This window comes from Ovis aries, chromosome 11 (genome assembly GCF_016772045.2).
Source record: "Ovis aries strain OAR_USU_Benz2616 breed Rambouillet chromosome 11, ARS-UI_Ramb_v3.0, whole genome shotgun sequence".
NCBI classification, from domain to species: Eukaryota; Metazoa; Chordata; class Mammalia; order Artiodactyla; family Bovidae; genus Ovis; species Ovis aries.
The window spans coordinates 19,699,692-19,724,371 of record NC_056064.1 but is presented as its reverse complement, the minus strand read 5'-3'; the positions used below and the strand labels follow the sequence as shown (position 1 = coordinate 19,724,371).

General features: G+C 40.1%; 1 protein-coding gene across 4 annotated transcripts in view; it reads right to left on the bottom strand.

The window, feature by feature from the left end:
* Positions 1-1,882: 1,882 nt before the first annotated feature.
* Positions 1,883-24,680, bottom strand: part of NLK (nemo like kinase) — a 129,320-nt gene continuing 106,522 nt past the window's right edge. The window contains exons 6-12 of one of the 4 annotated variants that reach the window (XR_006061357.2): positions 23,628-23,837; positions 19,920-20,021; positions 13,662-13,748; positions 6,577-6,775; positions 5,562-5,655; positions 3,527-3,653; positions 1,883-2,439 (exon numbers count right to left, since the gene is read on the bottom strand). Coding sequence is in view for 3 of the 4 variants with exons in the window: in XM_042256563.2 (XP_042112497.1) it covers positions 3,599-3,653; positions 5,562-5,655; positions 6,577-6,775; positions 13,662-13,748; positions 19,920-20,021; positions 23,628-23,837 (747 nt within the window). In the remaining variant the exon portion in view is untranslated. Of the gene's footprint in view, positions 3,654-5,561; positions 5,656-6,576; positions 6,776-13,661; positions 13,749-19,919; positions 20,022-23,627; positions 23,838-24,680 lie in introns of all 4 variants that reach the window. The other 3 variants (XM_042256563.2, XM_042256564.2, XM_060395288.1) reach the window with 3 other exon arrangements.

The following is a 24,680-nucleotide window of genomic DNA, read 5'->3' as shown; positions in this document are numbered from 1 at the left end:
GGGGTAGGGAGCAGACAGAGGACGGTAACTGGAGTCATCCACTTCCATCTCACCTGCCAAAAAAGAAAGGCCTGCTGCTGCGCTGTCAGGGGCCCTCCCTTGGCAGTGGTCCTCCTGAATGTGAATAGGCTGACTCAGGGCACGACTCTGACCCCCTTGCCCCCAAGCAAGTCGCTTCCCTTCCACAATTCCTCATGAAGTGCTCAGGATGGCCCTAGCTTGTTAAGCCTCAACTATTTTGCTAGTCAAGGAAGTGGGAAAAAGAGCTAATGGGGCAATAAGAAATAAATAACTTATTTGGCTGCACTGCATCTTAGTTGTGGCATGTGGGATACAGTTCCCTGACCAGGGACTGAACCCAAGCCCCCCTGCATTGGGATCTTAGCCATTGGACTTCCAGGGAAGTCCCTTAATTTCATTTTTGACATGGGTGAGGGCCTATGAGATACCCAAGTAGAAATTTCTAGTAGCTACCTAAAAGAATCTGGGTATAGAGATAAGATTTGGGGTCATTCTCTTGCAGTCAACGAAGGCAGGAGGGTAGATGAGGTCACAAGGAGAGTGTGTCCAGCAATGGATCTTGGCTGCACACTGGAAGGACTTAGACAGAACCAAACTACAACAAACTGATGCCTGACCTCGCCTCCAGATTCTGGAGTGCAGCCGTGAAATTTCTGAAAGTTCTTCAGGTGATTCTACCAAGTGACCAAGTCAAGAACCTTTGAGTTTAGGATGAAAACCCAGGACTGATCCCTAGCCCAGAGAACACAACACGTTAGGATAAAGGAAGGAGCCTGTAAGGGAGAGTTGTGGCCCCTAAGAGGAAAAAAGAGTTGTGTTTCAGAAGCCAAGGAAAGATCTGAGGAAGGAGAGGTGGAAGAGTCATTGCAGGGAAGACACTAAACGTGTCCACTTACTGCTGTGCTGTCTAGACAACAGCCCACACCGCAAGCCGTCTTAATTTAAAACCCATGCAAGTTATGCATCCTATTCTTTAATATATTTTAATATAATATTTAAAATTACTTAGCATACAGAAAAAGAAAATCCAAATCTTATGAGCTAGCTCAAGAGATTATCTTCATATTCCAGCTTCTTATAACTTAAATTGCAAACAAACTGCAGCTGCTTCCAGCCCTGACTTTCTGTCCATACTGACTACTGGCTGTACACACTGCACATTTTTGCAATTACCAACAATTTTAAATTAAAGAATAAGGCACAACCCCCCTGGTTAGATGAACAGGTTTTAGTGGGAATAGCTCAAACAAGTTTTCTCTAATACTTACCTATGAAGAAGTACACATGGTATCTACAACCCCAAGCGTATTCTTGCCGTATCCAGCCTCAGGGGAAGTATTCTGAAGTTAGGCAGTCTAACTAACACCATAGGCTGGTACCAGACAGGCAGTCTGGCATTGAGTCTTGATCACATCACCACCCAGCTGAGACTTCTTCTTTAGCCAGAAGTACCACTGGGATGCCAGGGACAGGAGGCAGAAAGGAAGTGGAGGGAGAGGTTAAGCCCCCTGAGCAGTCTGCTGCTTTGGAGCAGTCCACTTTTGTTTGTTTAATATAATGGACTCTACTATATTGGAGTTTGATTTCACAAGAAAATAGGATTAAGAAAAGTTCAAAAACCACTGGATTAGATTGACTCTAAGGTTCAAATTACATATAAATAGTATCTCTGAAATCAGTTAATAAGTTTTCAGTTATGTTTTTGGCAATCTAAAGTCTCTGAGAAGGTTAAAAAAAAACTCAACTAATTTCCTCAAAAATTGAAATGGAAATATAAATAGGTAATGTCTCAAAACTTTGCAAATGCGGGCTGCGAGTTATACTGAAGAGAAAATAAAGGAAATAAAACGGCTGACACATCTTTTTCAAATGTCACATTTAATGTTTTCACCACTGTACTTCAAATCTACATTGTACAAAGTGACCAGTAAGTGTGCCACGGTAATTGACCAACCTCTGAGATTGTACCTTTCACACCAGTGTCTTCTTGGGCTCTTTTGATACTAAACACGTTTCTCATTCAAGTGAATTGAAATGCTTCAGTTGGGTTGATTCTCAGGAGCCTCGTAAAAAGAAAACAAAGATATTGCACCATCTTTGTTTAGTAATTCAATGTTTGTTTCTTTCACAGCAAATAATTACTTCATTGAAGTTAAAACTTCCAAACATAACTTACTAATAGTCTTCAAATTCAGCTCAGATCACTCAAGATGAAAATACTCTGCTAAATACAGATAACTTACAATAACTTTAACAGTTAATTGTCCATAACACACACCAAGGTTTTTCCTAGACCAATTTTAAGACGATCCATTAGTATTCCTTGTACAGGTGAAAAACGATCTTCAATTTTCTTGTCTTTTTATTTTTAATATAAAAGTTGGAAGGGACATTCAAGTTTCAAGTCTCCACATTGAACTTAAAAAAAAAAAATAGTCATCATCAGCATGTGGAGGTAAACAAGCCAAGTTGTATAACTCCAGGAGGTAGAGGCCTTCAATTTGTATTCATATATACATATGCACAGAAGGATTCAGTGTTCCAACAGAAAAAAGAATTTGTCAAAAAGTAATAAGTTATTTACTACTGTGACATTTCAAGACTCCCACAGCTTTGCCTAAGGACACAAACACATTTGACATAATTCCCTATGTGCCTTTTTTTGTGGCTTAAAAATTTTTTTAAATTTGTTTTTATCTTTATTTTTTTTTACTGTCCAGTGCAGGAAAAGTCTCACAAAATTTCACAGACCTAAAATGTGCAAGCTAGTTCTCTCTCTATACAGCAATGTTGGGATTCTTTTGAAATTAGCCCAGAAATGAATTATTTACACACATGAACGATGCATGCTTGGGGATTCTTTTATGTAAGAAAGAGCAGAAAAACTTCTAATAAAAATAGATTAAATATATATATATATATTTATACTGGGTAAGGAAAACAAAAGTTTAGTCTCTCCTAGTCACAAACTCATTCTCTCTACCCACAACATTGGATTTTAGACAGCACACATCACCGTCACGGCTCTAATGAGAAGCTAATTATAGGGCTTGATCATTAGGTGGCATGCCCCCCTCCCCCACCCCCCAGGTGCAGCCACGATCAGCTCACGTGGCTCCATGATTGGTCGCAGGCAAGGTTTCTAGATTCTTTTGTTTTAGAAAACCCTCAATTTTCAGGAATGGCTCAAATATCAAAATGTATGACTGTCCTTTGCGTGTGTGTGTGAACAATCTCACTTCATATTTTTAAAAAAGAAAAAACAAACACAAAAACCCCAAACTCCCAAATTTGGTTCAATTCTCTTTTGTTCTGAGGTGAGCCATAACAGCTGCACTAAATTCATAAAACATGTGCAACTCTGGGTAAAATATTTTTTCTAAAAGCACAACCACTTTACAAGATTAAAAGTCTAGTAACATTTCTAAATATTATTCCTATCATACAAGTAGTGGTTGTTAATTTAAAACTTCATTAGTAAAATTACAGTACAAGCATGATTAACCTCCAGAATTGCAAATCCCAGACTCCAGTGGAGAGCTACATAACATCTTCAGTAGTACATTATCTTCCACCGTCACTCCCACACCAGAGGAGATGGGGGCATCTCAGACGGCTGAGCAACAGTGGAACTGGAAGAGAACAGAGACACGGTGAGCCGGCTGTGAGCACCACGAAAGGGCAGCTCACTGCTGCCTGTTTCCCCCTCTTCCTCTAAAAAAAAAAAAAACAACAAAGGGTCAAGTCCATTCCTGGAGTTTTACCTGTTTCACTTCTCTAGCGGTGCATCTATCTATCCACCTCCAGAGGATATGGGGGTGAATAAGTGAGATAGTCTGTGTAAAGTGCTTTCCACGGTGCCTACTTCATAATACGAATGGAAGCTATTATAAATAATAATACCTATAATCAACTGGGAAAATAATCTTAAAGGATACAGAATTATGTAAAAGTAGCTTCTCAAAATAAGGTGATTTTAAGTGGGGACCTATTTTGAATGAGCCTCATAAGCATTCTTTTATCAAGTTTTAATTGATAATCATTTAGCACTTGTTATCCACAGATCTGTTTTGTCGGTTATTTCACAGGTCTGTCTAACGTTGCCAACTAAGATTACAGCGCCGAGGCGGCTGGTGTCACCCTGCTTCCTCGGGGCCCAGGATAATGAATAACTTGCACCTGAAAGGCATTAGAACACCTGACTGGGTCACTGACTCTTAGGGAAAAATTTAAAACAGTAATTTAAAACCATAGAGAAGTAAAAATGCAACTTCATTCCTTCTTTCTATGGAAACATACATGGAAGGAATGAAAGATGACTAAAAAATTCTTGACCTTGGTTCAGTAAATTCAATCCCCTTCAACACTATATCCAGGCCACTTAAAAGGAGGAAGTGTGAGGGGAAGGGAAAGAGAAGCGAGGAGGAGGGGAAAAAGGAGTGGGAGAAGGGCAGGAAGAGCATGGCCTCTCAGGTCAAAGACCCCTACACGCTGCTCTCTGATACCCCAGCCAGACCTGTGCACCTTTTTCCTTTGCCGCCCGGCCTGATGTAGCCTTTGTCAACAGAGGGCGCTCGAGGGGCGCCGCAAGCCCACGGCGTTAGGAAGCTGCTTTCCTTCCAGGTTCTGGTGTGCCTTTTTTGGGGGGGGGGTTGGGGGGGCGGCTTCGGTCTACCCAAACTTTCTCTGCTCCCAGCAGGCTATGTGATGCACCAGCTCAGCCCACCCCTTTTGAAAAGTTTCTTCACCACCCTCAATGCTGTGTTCCTGAGGCAGCTAGCTACTCTCCAAAGAGGTCCAAATCTTATTAGCCTGGGGTGGAGGGGCTTCCTCTGAGTTCTCAGTTTCTCTCTGTTCACTCTCCCTTGCTCCAGAGGGAGTGCTTGCTTTTCTGCATTTGCTACTTCGGACTCCTCAGCATCCTCTTCCAGGCCTTTGAGTGGTTTGCCATCTTTTCCTAGTTAATGCTTGTTATTAAATTTTCCCTGTTCGTATTACTAGGCAGGCTTCTTTCTCCTGTTGGACCATGATTGATCCAAGGAGTCAGGGAAAAGAAATGAAGAAGGAAAGGACAAACACAGCATGAGGCTTGCTAGGTTCTAGAGGAGGCTTATAGCTCTTGAGCCAATCAGACTGTTGGCTTCTTTCCTAAAGAGGATCTATCAGCAGTCCACCTATAAAATATGATTTTCTTGCTTGCAGCTATCATTAAGGTGGTGGGGCTGGTAGTGGGAACTGAGGTGACCACGTCCAACTCCAGGACAGTGGCTGCTGCAGAAGGACGATGCCCACGCACTTGATCAGGCAGCATAATGATCATCTGGGGGGAACTGCCAAGGCAACCACAGTGAACTGAGGTGAGAGTGGAAACGCACGTTCACGTTTTACGTGTGCTTTTGAGTAAAGCCAAAACTCAGAAACTTTCTGTTGGACCTTTTATTCATGTTATCTAATCTAAATAAAACAAGAAATACGCTGAATAATAAACTCACAGTGGCATCCTTTCAATTCTAACAAGGAAGTTCGAGTTACACAGTTACCTAATAAAGCTCTTAAAAGCAGCGGACTGAGGGTTGATGCAGAGAGGCACTCGGTTTCCTTTCTGCTGTTCCAAAATGAACTGGTGAATGATTTCTGTGGAGAAAACAAACATCATACAACCCATGCCAATTTGCAGGCCTGGGAGCAGTGGATTCTTGGCTTAACTCTAGTCAGCATCTGAACGGCATTTCCTAGTGGTTTAGTTAAACCAAGCACACACGTCATCTCTCAGGCAGAATTCAATGGAACTTTCCTGAAACCAAGACGACAGGTGCTGCTAAATGCAGGCCAACCCTCCCAAAGTGGCATTACAGGGGCTGGAAATCCCACCCGTGGGAGGTGTAAAATAGTGTATAAATCTGAGCGTGCCTCTACTGGGTTGGCATTATACATGAGCTCTTCTAAACTGCTGGTAATTATTGCCTTTTTGAAAATCACTTAAAAAACCTGAGTTGGTATTTAGGTACATAGTTTCAGGCTGGTCACTTTGGGGACAATCCTTTTCTAAAATGTCCTAGAGCAGACACTTAAAATCACTCAGAATTTTGGATGTCATTAACCCCCAACCCAAGAGAAGACTGTGTCAGGATATTTTATGACTAGACTATCAGAAATCCTCTTCTTGTCATCATCTAAGGAATGATTCCCTCAGTGGCTGTTTATTCTTTTTAAAGCTTTGCATGTTATATAAAAAAGTCCAATATGTTTCATTCCATGCACTCACACTGAGTGAATACATATGAAATATATTGAGTCACAGTAAGTCAGCTCTAAAAACAAGAACAAAATGTTCATTCCTCTGCCAGACCTTCCCTTGGATATAAAATCAGTGTTTTTATAACACACATAGCTTTCTTGGCTTATATACTCTGGACAAATGGCTATATGCAAGTTTTTAAAAATAAACATATAAAGGAGCTTTGATCACCATCCAGACCTCAGCTTTCCACAGTCACATAAGTTATGAAAATGTTAGAGTCATCCCACCTGGCAGAAAGCCAAAAAAACACTCACCTTTAACCTGTCGAACAGAACTGAGGTTCTTCTCAAAAGTGTCATCGAATTTGGGGTTGGTGACGGGCTCAAAGTCACTGGTATAAACTCTTCCAGTAGAGGTGGAAAAGCAACATTTACACATACACGTGTGATATCGTAGTCGCCCTTCATCTAGGTAGGGGTGGGCTAAGGCATCCTTAGCGGATATTCTTTTGGACTGAAATCAAATTGAGAGACCAGCACATCAACACTACAGATAAACAGAACTGTCCATACAGGATCTTTCATGAGCCACAGTGGCTGCTTTATACAACTTTACACTTAATTTACGTGCGGCACATCCTGCATAGAGGAGTGACTGCAGATGGTTGAGGGTAAGAGGATAATTGAATTTAGAGGCAGGTAATATAGCAGTAAAGGCAGTTTTTGACATAAGACAAGAAGCTACTGGTATAAACCACCACACGCTGCCAGAAAGCACTTAGAAATGACTTTCTGCTAAAATCCTGAAAAATTTCCTACCTTGAAATGGATGTGTGTGGGGTCAAAAATGAGAAATATCATGACATTTAAATATGCAATGCTTTGGAAGGGATACATTTACATTTTAAGTAACAGTTGTATTTTCTAAATATGTTTTAGCACTTAGATGTGAGCATGGTGGCAATTTTACAAAGCTGTTTGAAACTTTTATCCTCCTGGACACCAAATCAACTTGAGCAAAAGCCTGACTGAAAGCTGCTGGGGTTAGGCAGCAGCTAATAGCCTGCATGCCATGTTTTGATATCCATCCCAGTGTGAGTATCAGCAGCCTGGGGTTTTCTGGCACTTCAGAATACTGAATGTACTAGTTTCCAGTTACATACACCATAAACTTTTAAACTTGCTTCTCCATGAAAAAAGAATAAAGCCATCCCTTCTTGTAGCTCAGTGGATATGTCAGTACTACTGAGACAAAGTGATTTTAAAGGATTTAAGGATGACTCAGTAGTAGAGAGGAGAACACAAACTGACCCTTTGCCCTGCTTCCAGTCTGCCAGCACTTCACATAACACAACTAAAAAAGAGAAAACCATTTGCATTCAAACCCAAAATAACTGGATCCTCCAACTGATTCTGGTCCCTCAAATAATGGAATGTTAAGTATTTCACTAAACCTGGATTCCCTAGAAAAACACATTATCTCTGATTTTTTGCTATGCTAATATTAAAAAGCCATGTCATGACCTTTTGGGATACGGTAACAAGAGAAATCGGCTGTTGACCTACCAAGAAGAGTTGGATGTGAACTTTACAACCCGGTTTTGTTCCTTTTGCTGCTTCTTGTGTTTTGTTATTTGGTGACAGCGTTTCTGAAGTCTGACACACTAACATGCTTAGCAACTAAACCTTTTCTTTTTTCCTAAATGAGTCCAACTATTCCCAGAGGCTCTACTGGGATCAAGGTCTACTGTCAGAACCAAAAAATACAGGACAGTGCACCTTGCCTGGTTCTGGACCCTTCTGAGGCCACAGCATCTCCAGCCCGGCTCACATGCAGGGTCGAGAGCTCTTTGGCTTTTGCTCACTGGTTACTGGCCAAGTCTATTTCTGTTTCTGAGTGAGCATGGCTGATCATGTCCAAACTGGTAGCAGCAGTGACTGAATCTGGGTTTTATCATACAACCATTAAGTCATTTCTGTCAGGTGGCAGATGTCAGAAACTGGGTCCCTGTCAGCTGTGAACCAGCAGATGGAATCTGGTTTCACTGTTAGTCTTGTCTGTCTGGGGATTCTGGTATTTCCTAAATTTCAGATGCATGCCTGGAGAGATTTTGGTGTTTTCCTAACTATGGATGGCATTCTGTATGTTGTATGTTCTGTGTGTACTAGGCCTGGGTCCTCTGAAGTGTCTCAGAGAGTTTATAAAAGAAAAGCCTTTGAACAAAAAGTAAATCAAATCCCTAGCATGCAGTGATCAATTTTCATTTCTCTAAACAAACTAAAGTCTCTTTGAAGTGAAAAAAGAAAATCACAAAACTTCTCAGATTTAATAGTGATGTTCTTTTTGAAGTATCTGGTGTTACATAATTATGTCCTCTATGTCATAATTACATCTTGTTTCTTGATCAACATCTGTAATAGGTATGGATACTTGTTTTTATGAGATTCTGTTGCTTTATCAAAATTGGCTCTTCTAAGTTTTGAATAAGAGTGATAAAATTTTCCATTTTACAAATATAAATGGATATACTTTGTATACTTCTGAGAGGACTTAATACATCATATTATGAGATCTCTTAAAATCAAATGAAGCAAACTCCTATTGCAACTGGCTTTTAGAAACAATAACATGTTAAAGACTATAAAAAGAAATGGAAAGATATAAAAACATTATTCTTCCCTATGAATGAAGTATTTTGGCTCTTCATAAATTTTTTCTTGCTCAAGTTGTAACTCAAAGATTAAAAAAGCTTTGTGAGTTAAAATAATACTATTACTTAATTCCTAGACCACAAAGTAAGCAAAATACTTCTCATAAACAACTTAAAAGTTTTAGTAATTGTATACAAGATGACTGTTTGGACAAATCAGTATGAGTTAATAGTTAATAAAAATTTAAAAACACCCACCTGTTTTCTTTCTGATTTTACAGTCATGTACAAATAATGCTAATACTATATTCTGGTTTATATAAATTTTAGGTTTTTTCCCTTCATAAAAAGCCTAATCATTTTGAATTTTTTTCCTACTGGAAAAATTATGTGTTCAACTAAATTAGATAAATTATAATAGGTAATGTGTTTCTAAAAAGAAATTAGTTTTTTGTATGCTAAAAATTCTAAAGACTTAATGAGTCAACTTAAAATGTAAGCTCCTAATTCTTAGTTAACATTAAGACCTTACTAATATTGAGTTAATATGTGGTCTTGGATATATGGGCAACATAATTTTAATATACCCAGGCTCTTAATTAATATATTATTTAGCAGCCATCAACAAACAGTTAAAAAAAAAGATGGCAAATACCTTTGCATTAAAGTACATATGTATTTAAAAAGCATAAAAGAAATGTGTGATGAAAGAAAGATGTGTGTATTAAGATAAGAGATATGCTTTTGTTCATCAAGAGAAAAAAGTGAATAATTGTCTAAATTCCTAATAATTATTGTTGTACTTTTAAAATATTGCTTATAAGGTTTGTTGTCTTTAGATAAATTAAGGTCTCTGGAGATTTGTTTAATGTCTTCACTATGTTGAGGTAATAGTTAATTACATCTTTTAAAATTATTTATTGTACTCCATCCTTTTCAGTATTGTTGGTATTATTATAATAAAAGAACCAGCACCTTTTCATCTCATCATCCCCTGGTTGTTTCTGCTTTTTCCTTATATTTGCCTAAAGGCTCCTGCTACAAGATAAAGATTAGGAGTTGAGTCTTCCATATGAACCATGACAAGGATCTCCGTAAAGAAATGTGATCAGGTACTCCTGACTGTTGTCTCTGGGATTCAAACTCATGGGTACAGCTGCTTATCATCACTACAGACAGCCACAAGGAGCAGACGCGAGGTAATAGACTGCTTAACCCAAGATCAACAAAATAAGAATTAACTACTTCAGACTAAATGGATTAAATAAACTTATTTAATTATGGCTAATGTTCTATTTTAATGGCTTTTAAAAAATCTCATTTCTTTCTAATGTATCATTAACTCTCAAATTTAACAGGACAAAATCAGAATGAAACATTCTTTAAGCTAGATACGGAGCTCTTGTAACTAGAAAGAAAAGAATCCCTAATAAATCATTCATAAACTAAATTCAGTAAGACCCTATCCTCCTTACTAGATAAATCAAACCTCCTTTTTGTACATAAATCTAATTTGTAACTATGACCACACCAGAAGTTTCATTTAATTAAGTGTGACAATCCCACTGTTGAAGAATAAGGACTACATTTCACATGAAGAACTGATATCCAAAAGGCCTCTGGGGAGATGAGCGTGGCATCCACTCTGTGGCTTAGGAAAAGGGTCCTAGAGCTGTAAAGACTATGAGCTCTCAGCAGGTCATGGTCATTAATAAACGTGGGAGCTCAGAGAAAGAGGATACTTTACAGCTACAAGAACTGCAGGTAAAACCTGGGACAGGTGAATTACATGGTTCCTCATTCCTAATCTAAGCAGAACTAATAAAGAGAGTAACATATGCTTGACAAATAAATTTAACCTCAGGGCCTTTAGAAAATCCTCTATGGGCAGACAGAAATTACCTTTGAAACCTGAAATTCATGTGCCTCTTGTTTTGTTAACCATACAAAAGGTCTTTATGTATTAATCAAAATCTCCTGTGAAAGCTATACAGATAAACTTGCCAAATAAAATATCAAACTAATGACACTAAATCACCAGCTCATTCAGCAAGTTATGTGGCTGAAACTGTCCTTAATGGCAGGAACTTGACCACAAGGAGGGACTGTGCAAAAGAACTGCCACTTTGTCTTGCTCCCTGATCACTAAGAACCTCATATACCAAAGTAAACAAACAAAAGGAAAACACCAGACAAAACACCCACTTTGTACCAGGAGATGTCATAGAAGTAACTTGATCACTCTGATTGCTTCTTGTTCAGCCACTTAGTTGTGCCTGACTCTCTGCGACCACATGGACTGCAGCACGCCAGGCTTCCCTGTCCTTCACCATCTCCCAGAATTTGCTCAAATTCATGCCTATTGAATTGGTGATGCTATCCAACCATCTCATCCTCTGTTGTCCCCATCTCCTCCTGCCTTCAATCTTCCCCAGCATCAGGGTCTTTTCCAATGAGTCAGTTCTTCACATCAGGTGGCCAAAGTATTGGGAGTTTCAGCATCAGTCCTTCAATAATTATTCAGGACTGATTTCCTTTAGGAGACTGGTTGGATTTCCTTGCAGTCCAAGGGACTCTCAAGAGTCTTCTCCAACACCATGGATCAAAGGTATCAGTTCTCTGGTGCTCAGCCTTCTTTATGGACCAACTCTTAAATCCATTCATGACTACTGGAAAACACATAGCTTTGACTAGACAGACTTTTGTTGGTAAAATGATGTCTCTGCTTTTTAGTACACTGTCCACGTTTGTCTTAGCTTTCCTTCCAAGGAGTAAGGATCTTTTAATTTCATGGCTCCAGTCACCATCTGCAGTGATTTTGGAGCCCAAGAAAATAAAAGTCTTTTACTGTTTCCATTGTTTCCCCATGCATTTGCCATGAAGTGATGGGACCAGATGGCATGATCTTTGTTTTTTGAATGTTGAGTTTTGAGGCAGCTTTTTCACTCTCCTCCTCTTTCACCTTCATCAAGAGGCTCTTTTAGTTTCTCTTCACTTTCTGCTGTAAGGGTCATGTCATCTGCATATCTGAGGCTGTTGATATCTCTCCCAGCAATCTTGACTCCAGCTTGTGCTTCATCCAGTCCAGCATTTTGCATGATGTACTCTGCATGTAAATTAAATAAGCAGGGTGACAATATACAGCCTTTATGTACTCCTTTCCCAATCTGGAATCAGTCTGCTCTTCCATGTCCAGTTCTAACTGATGCTTCTTGGCCTGCATACAGGTTTCTCAGGAGGCAGGTAAGGTGGTCTGCTATTCTCATCACTTGAAGAATTTTCCAGTTTGTTGTGATCCACATAGTCAAAGGCTTTAGTGTAGTCAGCGAAGCAAAGTAGATGTTTTTTTGGAATTCTCATGCTTTTTCTATGATCCAGCAGAAGTTGGCAATTTGAGCTCTGGTTCCTCTGCCTTTTCTAAATCCAGCTTGGACATCTGGAAGTTCTTCGTTCACATACTATTGAAGCCTGGCTTGGAGGATTTTGAGCATGACCTTGCTAGCATTCTGGTCCCTCAAATAAAAAAACCCTGTTTCCTATAGACCTGGACTCCCTAACAAATCATTTTTATCCCTAATCTTTGTTCTAACCTTTGCAGATTTAATAATCAGGTGACAAAGTTGCTGTTTCTCACTGTGAACAAACCAGTGTAAACCTAACTGGTAATTTTGTGGGTATTTTTTCCCTTTAAATATCTGTTGTGTTTTGTATTTGGTGACTTCCATGTACTCTTGGTAAGTAAAATTTTCTAAATGCTTTCATTAAAAAAAATCTTCTTTGACAATAGTTACTGGCACAGATGTGATAAACATTCTTCAGATGAATGAATAAATGAAGAACTGAACTTTGCCCCGGAGGAGTCAAGTCTAGAAATGGCATTTAGAAAAGCCACCATTTGAAATGTTATGATAAACCTAGACAGCATATTCAGGTGCAGAGATACTACTTTACCAACAAAGGTCTGTCTAGTCAAAGCTATGGTTTTTCCAGTAGTCATGTATGGACATGACAGCTGGACCATAAAGAAAGCTGAGCGCCAGAGAATTGATGCTTCTGAACTGTGGTGTTGGAGAAGACTCCTGAAAGTCCCCTGGACTGCAAGGAGATCCAACCAGTCCATCCTAAAGGAAATTGGCCCTGAATATTCACTGGAAGGACTGATGCTGAAGCTGAAGCTTCAATACGTTGGCCTCCTGATGCAAAGAACTGACTCACTGGAAAAGACCCTGATGCTGGGAAAGACTGAAGGCAGGAGGAGAAGGGGATGACAGAGGATAAGATGACTGGATGGCATCACCAACTCGAAGGACATGAGTTTGAGCAAGCTCCGGGAGTTGGTGAAGGACAGGGAAGCCTGGCATGCTGTCCACAGGGTTGCAAAGAACTGGACACAACTGAGCGACTGAACTGAAAACCCAGAGTAAATACTTCCTTATGCAATACAACAGGCAGACTTTTTTTCAAATAATGTTAAAAAAATTTCCCCTAATTTAGCCTGGTGTCAAACTCCTTTTACAAATATTGAGATAAATAAGGATGATGCCCTTCCTTATCTCTCTTCACGTAGTATTGTGTGTTACTACTGGAACTTCTTTGTCATGGGGGAGCATGATAAACTTCAGGCCCCAATTACATGAGTTATCTTTTAAAAAGTCATTATTTACATTGCCCATCTATTCAAAGCCAGGATATTTTTCTTAGAACACATTTTTAATTCATTAAAATAACATAAAAACAAACACTACTTACTGGATCAAAGACCAACATCCTACAAAGGAGATGAACAGCTTCATGTGTAGCCTGGCTAGACAGGGTATAAAGTACAGGAAGAGATGGCTGCAAAAAAATAAAGAATTCAAATATGTGAACGAGTCTTTGTGTAAGTAGATGTGGAATACAGCCAATTTATGACAAGTTAAGTACCCAGCTCTAAAGATGTGTGCAGAGAAATCTCAACTCAAAGGAGATGAGTCTTCCCCTCATTAACCAGTCTTCAAAAGCAACAACTGACTTTCAGTGCATATTTTATATTGCATGATTACCCATTGAAGGTCAGAGCACAAAAGAGCCTATGAAAACTGAAAGGTAATCCTGCAAATACGAAACCCCTATTAGCCTTATATTATACACGCTTTGGCAAGGGAAGACCAAACATGCCAAGGGATGGGAGAAAAGATTTACAGCCTCAGCCACTTGCAAGTAAACTGCGCAAGTAAGCATGTGAACGATGTCTTATGTCAATATTACCATAAAGTTGCCAAAACGCTGAAGGAGCTTTAGGACACTTAGGAATTTACAGTCTTCTAAGAAAGCATGACACTGCTTTTGCTGGTTCCAGCCATACTGCCTTTAGCACTGATTACTCACTCAATTATTGTCTTTTGTATTAATAAGTGGCAGGCATATCCACACACCCATATCTAACCCTTTTGCACTGAGGCAGGGAGATGATTCTAATGAGCCTGGAAGCCACAGAGCTTATAAAGCTGTTATTTTGCTGCTTGGCAGATGAATGGTGTCACTGCTCTCTCACTCAAGTAACACTGAAAGGTCCCCTTGTATCTTGACCACAGCCTTAGAATCCTGCTATGACAACTACTAGCATCAAGTATTCTATGCATCTGCCTTCTTGCAACAGTTAAGCCGTATAGGAAAATCCAACAAGAACAAGAAGACACCTCAGAATCATCAGGGGGTAATTATTCACCTTACAGATGGTTTCTTTAGGATCACGAGTTAACAGGAGATAAAAGGAGATGGGAGTTCTACTTCACTAACTAGATCAACATGTCTGAATCTCAGTTCCCTAAAAAGAGGAGGCTGGACTAAACAATCTCTGAAGTTTTGCTCTAACTGTACAATACTTGATAGGATTACTACAGATAAAAAGCACTATGCTCACAGAACTCATATATAGTTGGCATTCAGATATTTGTAGACCAGTTTACTACTCCTGGGTGCATTTACCAAGGAGTAAATATGCAAGCCTATGGCAGCTCTAAAATTATTTGTGTTAGTCAAGAGAAGGAGGGGGGATTGTGGAGAGTGTAGGGAAAAGGTTTTAACCTATGATTTAACTTACACATATTTTCTATAAGAGTTTTTTTATTGTATAAAATGAAGTCATTTGATAATCTTGAAAGACTCTGATTCTTGGTTTAACTGAATAGTTGTCCTCTTTTTCACTGATTTGTGTAGGCTGACAGCCAAATTCCAGTCAGTTTTTACTGACCAAAATGTCTTCCCATAAGTAATTCTTTTCCTTCCACTCTCAAAGTGAATCTACCCCTCATCCCATTTTTGTGGTGGAGGCAGGTTATAGCTTAAGGAAGGGAATACTAAATACTGGAATAAGTACTAGAAAATGTGGCTTCAAATTCGAACTCTGCCATCACTAGACTCAGGTAAGTGACTTGCTTTGGCTCTCTCATCCATTAGACTACTCCAGTACAGACCTGCCTACCTACCAACATCGCTGCTAATCCTGACATCCACGAAGTGCCAGGTCCTGGGCTAGATGCTGAGACAACAGAGATGATTAACACCTCTCTGGTGGGCAAGGAAAACATGAACAAGCAGTTCTAGAGGCCACTGAATAGAGGATCTTAGATAAATTAGAAAGCAAAATTTATGACTGGAGGACAAATGCATATGGGATGGGGAATTTGTGAAAATCGAGAGTGGATGTTTAAGGCTACCTGAAATATTACAAATCCACCCTCCCCCAATATTACTTTTCTTTATAGAAGTACACCCCAACAGATATATTAAAAATAACCCTAAGTTTCATTTCAGCCTTAACAATAATTTGGTACGCTTTCTTCTTTTCTGTGTTTATAAATGGATGTTAAAAAGAGGCCCAGAGAAAAAGAAGAGTCAGTTCAGTCATGCCAGTATCTTTCCCAAACGATAACTATCAATAACTTAGCCTTGGCTCCACAGGAAAGATGCAATACTACAAATGCTGCATTTCTTTTTTTTTCTGCACTCTGTGGAGCCAATGCTAAGAAGTTTATGTTTCTCCTCAAGTGCAACAGAATCAATTTGAATAAGAAAAAGTAGAAGTTCAGCTGCTGCTGCTCAGTTGCTTCAGTCATGTCCAACCCTTTGCAACCCCACGGAGTGTAGCCCAACAGGCTCCTCTGTCCATGGGATTCTCCAGGCAAGAATACTGGAGTGGGTGGCCATGCCCTGCTCTAGAGATCTTCTCGACCTGCATCTCCTGCATTGTGGGTGGATTCTTTACTGCTGAACCATGAGGAAGCCCAGAATGCTTAGAAATATGCCTTAAACATTTCCTTTGGAAAAAGGTTCTGCCAACTCCCCCAGTACTCACACACATTACTTTTCTCCCTCTGAAATATATGGATCCATTATATATGGGTCCATTTTCTGTTGTTCTTCAGGTTTATAAGTCACTCAGGCCATGTAGGAGTGAGCGGGTGCCATGCCGAGTCACGAGCACAGGAAGGGTTATGAAGAGTGCTCCAGTAACGACTATGAGTAATTGCCAGTGAAATGAAGCAAGGATTAGCCTCTGGCTCGAGCGAGAGGCCCTGGGTGATAGACACCAGTTATCAAGAGCCAACTTCAGACTGTGGTCACCGCAGCAGTCAGCCAGGCTGTGCAAGGCCTGTTGGAGATTCCTGATAGTCTTTACCTGGCAGCAGAGAAGCCGCGCTCATCAGTCGGCAGCATGAGCTGAACTGCACGGTGCACGTGCAGTACAGTAAGCACTTTGGGGTTATTCAAAAGACACCCCCATCCGAAAAAGAAGAAGTCTGGACTGCGTGAGCTCTCTAGAGTACTCTGATTCTCTTAACCGGAAGATAAAGTCCCTGACAGGAGATGGAGCTATTTTCACCTCAGTGGAAATATTTCACCTGTACCTGACACAATTAGCTGAGAACAATCTGGGGAAAAATGAAGCTCTAAACCTTATGAGATGAACAAAGGGACTAAGGGCTGGTAGGAGACTTCTCAATCCCATCAACACGGCAGAGCCTCAACAAGTATCTGCCTTAATAAGATTCCGGGGCCATGGCAGCTAAGATTCCCTTCATCCAAGATCTTGAGTTGTAGTTCAATTCAGTCCATCCGACTCTTTGTGACCCCATGGACTGCAGCATGCCAGACTTCCCTATCCATCACCAACTCCCGGAGCCTACTCAAACTCACGTCATGAGTTGTAGAAAAGAGTCAATATATAGAAAATACCAGTGTTCTTGTCTGCCCATTATTTCCTGACCTTAAGGGACCCAACTTCCTTTCTCACTCTCAGGTCAAGTGATTCAGTGGGGCTTGATTTCAGTCTCCCAACTGCAAAGATGAGCAGAGGGCTTGGCCAATCAAATGATGTCCTGAGCACCACCTCTGCTACCAGGATGATGTACACAGTAAAACAGGTTGGAACAGTTAATGGCTGGCTAACCTAACGCACCCTCCCAACCCTTTTATCCTTTATCTCTACCCTTTATTAACTGGGATAGAAAAGACACTTTTTTCTTTCTTTTTTTTTTTTAAAGCCTTTCTTGCCTTCTGAGAGGCCACATGCCATACAGTTCTGGACAATAACACATAAGCAGAGGTTTGCTAGGCAGGCTTCTGGGTAAACGTTTGCTTTCCTGAGAAAAGGAGCAGATACTGCTAGTGCTCCCTCTTTGCTCCGTTTTCTTGTGTTGAATATGGATATGGTTGTGGACAAGCTATTGTCATTTTGTGACTACGAGGCAATAGGAAAGAGAGTATGAAGTCACATGCCAAAGGTGAAAAAAGAAAAAAAATAGATCCTCGATGACATAATTGAGCTGCGATGCCATCACCAGACTGCCTATCTCTGGGACTTTTTGATATGAGGAAAAAATAAACTTCTATTTCTTTAAACCACTATAAGCAAGGTTTTTGGGATTTCCCTGTAGCTCAGATAGTAAGGAATCTGTCTGCAATGCAGGAGACTCAGGTTCAATCCCTGGGTCAGAAGATCCCCTGGAGAAGAAAACAGCAACCCACTCCAGTATTCTTGCCTGGAGAATCCCACAGACAGAGGAGCCTAGTAGGCTATAGTCTATGGGGTCGCACAGAGTTGGACACGACTAAGCGACTAACACACAAGCAAGGTTTTCCATTCCTCATGACCAAGTACATTCCTAACAGAATCAGAGACCCTCCGAATATTTTTATGAATCTAGTTGTGAAAGCTCTTTCCTGAAGGATTGATATGCTAATAGAATGTAGGCCTAGACTGTTGGCTCCATTTTGGCCAACTCATGAGGGAAAGCCTGTTCTGAAAATGAAGCCAAAATATAGGAAAACAGAACAGAAGAGAGGCAAAGTTCTGGTATGAAATATCATCTGACTACCTGAATCCAGCAGAGCCCAAAGTCAGTGGTAGCTCAAGACTTTTCAGTTACATGAGCCCTAAGTTAAGTATCCTTTTTGGCTTCAGTCAACTTTAACTGAGTTTCAGTGGAAAGAATCCTGACTGATAAACCACCTGGAAGGATGTATATTAATCAACCAACACAAGAATATTAATTTGAGGCAGTAATCTGTGACTTTAAGAAGATAGCCAATTAGGTTTTCCTTCTGTATATGTGTATTTTTAAAAAAATCCCAACAAACAATAGGATATATTTGTTTGTACAAATATATGTAAATGCATAGAAAAATGTCTGGAAAGATATTCTCAAATTAATCCAGAGGAGACTAGGATGATGTGGAGGTAGCTGAAAATGACTAAGTCTGTACAATTTTTATTTTACATGTACCCGTATTTACTTGCAAATATACAAACAAAATGTTTCAAAAATCTGCTTTGTAGGTATATATGCCAGGTATTGATAAACTAGTTTAATATCCCTGATACTGGCCAGTAAATTGAATATAACAGATCTTGTTAGATCTTTCTTTGAATATACACCTTCCTCTAGGTTGAGACTGTGCTCTTCTAAGGGAGTCAGCGCCATCATTTCAGAAAGATGTGACCAGCAGGAGGCTGTTTAAAACACCATCTCCAGTAGTAAATCTACAATTCAGGCTGGTTTTAGAATATAACACGCTTTACCCATTGCCTTTTTTGCCTGTAAAAATGGAAGCTCCAGATTCACACCAGAATCATAGACAGGGAACTCCAAAGAAAAGGCAATGCCTTGATCAAATGTCTGGCAGGTAATCTGAGGACTGCCAAACTCGGTCTGTCACTTGGTCTATCAATTACATCAACCAGATCGTCTAACGATCAATCAGATCATCTCAATGCCCATCGTAAAAGAAAGCAAGGTGAAGGCCCAGGGAAGAGTTGCCGAGGCTCCCTGGTCAAGCCTTCTCCCTTCTGTCTCGGTTTGTTGTTCCTAGGAAAAGTATTCCCCTTACTCACTCTTCACATCATTAAGCTGTTTTCCCATGGAGATTAGGAAAGTGCTTCTAAAAAATGCTGCTCAATCAACAGGGTGGAGATAATAACCATCTCATCTTTCTCAGCAGTGACTTGGCTGGCTGCAAGTAATATTGATCAGTGCAAATCTGGCAATCTCTCTTCATACTTCTTTTCTAATAACATTCACATCTAATTCTGTGTTAGTGGAAAGAGTGCAATAGAAATAGCTTCACATTCCTCGCTGGAATAAGAGATACTGGGTATTTCAGCTTAGTATGTGAAAATGACAGCTTGATACACATATACGAGGTTATGGTACGGAGGTCAAGGCTCCATCCCCGGTAACTTATCTCCAACAAGGCAAAAACCAGGAGACCAAAGCCAGAGGTCATTTACTAGCAAAGGTGCTACAAAAATACTTTCTCCTACAGCACCGGGAATTACTATATCCTATTGGGTTTGACAAATATTTTAACATTTTACCTACGGCCATGACATTATTAAAAAAAAAAAATTAATAAAACCTACATGTAATGTTTTTGTTTAAAAATTCTCATCTTGCTATTCTGTGGGAGGGAAACTCTGCCCAAACAGATGGTGACCAAATACAAGGCCCCCCTGACTCCTCTCACCTGTTTATGAGGACCCCTGAGTATGTGTGCCTTAGCGCCTTCACAAGCCGTCCTCATTGCTTCCAGTGATGGTGTGCCCAAGAGATCTGTGATCAAATCCAACTATGAACAAACAGGAAATACAGATGGTTAGTAAGCTCATGGAAACAACCTTTCATTACTCTTGTGTCATAGCCTGAAAGATGAGGACCAAATATGGAGGGGAGCAGAAAACTTAAGGAAAGTTCCAGATTAACTGGTAGGAGCCTCTATTTTCACTTTGTGGACTATAAAAAACAAAACAAAACGAAACAAAACAGGAAAATGTTCACTTGGGATGTATATGACAGAAATAAAGAAAATGGTTTTGGCCACCGTGGCATTCCAAGGTGACAGTAATTTTTAAGTCTGCATGTGCCTGCTGTGTGTCTTCACGCCATACACAATCTTTTACACTGGTGAAAGCTGTGGTGCCCAGGAAACTGTGACACTGTGTAAGGCCACGTCTAGTCAGCTGGGCCCAATAAAAGAGACCAAAAAACGGTCTTCTCACAAACAAGCCCTTGTAGATAGCAAACTGCCTTAACAATTTTCTGTAAGTGCTATGATTATTCTAACCCAATTAGCAATGACATCTCATTCTAATTCTTCCAGGATGGAAAATTCTTACCTAGAGAATACTTCTCCTGGTTCTGGGATTTCCAAATATAAAGCACTATTTCCTGCACTTAACTAAACCATGGGGTGGCCCTCAGTATCACTGCCCTCCAGGATAATGGAGTTTGTCAAGTGGCTTGTTTTGCACAGAATTAAATATCTCTGTGCAAAAGCTTTCTGGGAAAAGTGACTTGGCGATACGTTTGGACCTCTAATAAACACAAAAGGAAACGAGCAATTCATGAAGACAAGTGGAAATACTGAGAAAGTTGTCCAAAATGGGTCAGATCCAGGCTTCCCTGATGGCTCAGTGGTAAAGAATCTGCCTGCTAATGCATGAGACACAGGTTTTATCCCTGATTCGGGAAAATCCCACATGTCTTGAAACACCTAAGTTTGTGTGCCACAACTGTTGAGTCTGTGCCCTAGAGCCTGGGCTCTGTAACAAGAGAAGCCACCCCAAAGAGAAGCCCCTGCTTGCCAAAACTAGAAAAAAGCCCAGGCAGCAATGAAGACCCAGCACAGCCAAAAATAAATAAAATTATTAAAATGGCTCAGATCTTTGGATAAGAAACATTTTAATGAAGTCTGCTGATACTACAGCACATAGGATATTTATTTCTCAAAGAGAAAATGCTTCAGCAAATATCTATTAATACTTCCATTTATAAGTTAGACTCTGTTTTCGTTATAGATCTTGATTTCTCACTCCAAAATACAACGGTGACTGACAGATGTGAGTTCTCCTTCAGTGGCTACATCAGACTGAAAAACTCAAGACCTCTGTTATTTCTCAAGCAAATGAGGTGTTTGAATCCCGTTCTGGTTGCTTCACATTCTCCTCTGTACGTTCTTTTCAGCACTGGGTCTTTGTCACTGTGCAGGGGGCTTTCCTCCGCCGTGGAGAGCGGGGCTACTCCCTGGCTCGGGCTTCCCTTGTTGCAGAGCACAGGCTCTAGGTGCACGGGCTTTAGCAGCTATAGCTCTCGGGTTCTAGACTGTGGGCTCAGTAGTCGTGGTGCGTGGACTCTGTTGCTCCGAGGCCTGTGGAGTCTTCCTGGATCAGATCAGTGATCAAACTTGAGGCCCCTGCATTAGCAGGCGGATTCTTACCCTCTCTGCCACCAGGGAAGTCCCTACTTAAGCTCTTCTGTATGGCAGCTTATGTCCATATATGACATGTCATCTTATAGGTAAGGCTGTTAAACTCTACTTTCTAAAGAAATTGAGTAATAAAGTGGATATTATCCATACAACCCAACATTAGATTTATATATGATAATTTTATCACCACCATCAATTTTAAAAGATGTAGACTTAAACAAAAATGACTGGATGTCTAGCAGAGAAATAAATTTAAATGTTGATCAGAGCATATACAGTTTCTAATGTATCAGTTAACAACTCTTGGTAGACAGAGCATAAAGGAGATGGCTTCATTTTTCGTCAAGTGCATGAATTATTTACAAAGATACACAGTAGGTAGGGTGATCTTTTCAAATGTGATCAATCAAATCTTAACACTCTCTTGCTCAAAAACAGACAGCTCTCCATCACACTTTGGACCGAATAGAACCCAAAGTCCTTATCAGGTTGCCAAAGTCAGGCAGGCTCTTTTTCTGTGACCTCATCTCCTATATACTCTTCCTTAATCAAGCCATCACTCCAATACACCCACGCTTCTTCCTGCCTCAGAGGGTTCTCTGATGCTGGTTGTCCCTTTTGTCCCAGGCGTGCTCCCGGTGTTGCCTGCATCCAGGCACCTTCCGGCTGTCCCTGTGCCTGGAATATCTGTTCCCGATATCTGGCTCCCTCATTTCACTTGAGTCCCTCCTCAAATGTTACTCCCTCAGACGGCTTTTTAGCACTGCTCTGGCTCCATCATCATTCTCTCTCCCTAACCTGGTTTAATTCTTTTTGATAGTACTTATCATTACTTGGGATTATATTTATTTTCTTTGAAAAGAAATTTGTTTGAACACGTCAGGTCTTAGTTTGTATCATCTGGGATCTTCCACTGTGGCGCACAAGCTCTCTAGTTGTGGGTCATGAGCTCAGCAGCTGTGGCTCACAGGCTTAGATGCTCTGAGGCATGTGGATCTCAGTTCCCCGGCCAAGGATCGAATCCATGTCCCTTGCACTGGAAGTGCAGAGCCTTAACCACTGGACCATCAGGGAAGCCCCCATACTTATTTATTTTCTGTCTCACATGAAAGTTTCACAAAGCTTTGTCTTATTTATAGCTGTACCCCTCATACCCTGGCACACTGCCACCACCACCACCATAAGTGCTAACATTTATGGAGTGCTTACCAGACTCCAGGCCTTAGTGTTGGCTCTGCTACCTCATTTGTTCTGCACAACAATCCTCAGAGCAGTTTAACTTGCCCAGAATTTGACTGATAGCAAGTGGCAGAGGAGGATTTGAATCCACCAATTGGATTGTACAGCCTGACTCACCATTGATACATTCTTCTCATGCAAACAAGACTGTTAAAATTTTTATGAATAAAAAATACTTAAGAATTAGACCAAAGAAAATGTGGGTAACGAATTAGTTTATAAAGGCAGACAGTTAAAGTACCACAAATGGTTTCCAACATTTTAATCAGCTTCTGATATTCTCTGCCATATTTAAATAATTTAGTCCAATAAAGGTTGGAAAGGGTTCTAAATGTTCACATTTAAAGAAGTCAACACTCAAAATTTATATTCTAAGCACAAAGTGTAAGTACATTAAGTCACCAAATACATTTTCAAGTCAGATCCATTCAGTTAGAAAGAACAGAGGCTCTTGAACCACTGAAGATTACACCTGTGCAAACTGTTACAGCGGAGTCTGCTGCCATGCATCAGTGCGTGTAATAAAGCCAACATTCCCTCTAATAGGCTCGTAAGCTGCAAAATCAATCTCTCTGTAATCTTCCTAACTTTTTGAATTTTAAGAGAACTTGAATTTGCTAAAAGCAATGTAGACAGTACAGTGAATAAGCCCAAGGTGTGCACAAGATGGTCTTTCCTTTAAATCTGTAATAGAATGGAAAGTTCCTAAAGCCTAGAGTGAAATCATACCTGCTGAATGGGACTCTGTGCCTGAAACAGTATTCTTCGTCCTAGTAGTTCTGCAAAGATACATCCGACAGACCAGATGTCAATAGCATTGCTGTAATGGCGGCTGCCCATCAGGATTTCTGGAGCCCGATAATACTGAGTAACAACTTCCTGAGTCATATGACGGGATTCATCTAATTCTTCCACTCTGGCCAATCCAAAATCACAAATCTAAACAGAAGAGATTATCAAAATGTTGTCAAATAGACAAATATATTTACAAGTGGAATAGTAGAACAAAATAATAAAAAACTAAAACCTTGACAGACCTCTGAACTTTGCAAAGTTTTCAATGATACAGGTGGAGTACATTGTGTCAGTATATTTTGATATTATTTGGATGAGAGGGAAGAAAGTCTCAAACTTCCTTATTTCTATACAGAATTATCTTAAAGACAAGCTTTTCACTTTCATTTGTTTTTAACTGGTAATTAATGAAACAAACAAAAAGCAGTTGAATGTATACTTTTAGGTTTAATGAAGAAACCAAGCTAATTTATTTTCAAGGCTGCTTATGGAGGAAGATATTATAAGGGAAGAAAACGACCTCCTGAGCTAACTATGTTCACTATTTTTTTGTTTGTTTTTGGCTGCACTGCATGGCTCGTGGGATCTTTGCTCCCTGATCAGAGATGAACCCCAGGCCTTGGCAGTGAAGCCATCAAGCCCCAGCCACTTACACCACCAGGGAATTCCCATATGTTCACTATCTTTATGGAATATACACAGTAAAATTTCTTCAAAGCTATGGGTTTCAGAGTCCTGCTGAATCCTGAGGTACTTCAGGAGTTCCATGAACATTTTACCTAAATTTCATATGAATCTATAAATATTTAAAATATTAATCCACATTCCAATATGTGAATTTGTCAAAAAGTAGCACACTGTAGAATACTAATGCTAACAGGTCCCTTCAATTCTTCATGCCATAAACATTTAATTAACTGAATGCCTATTATATTTTACGCAGTATGCTAGAACATGACGGTAAATGAGAAAGACTGGTTAATTCAC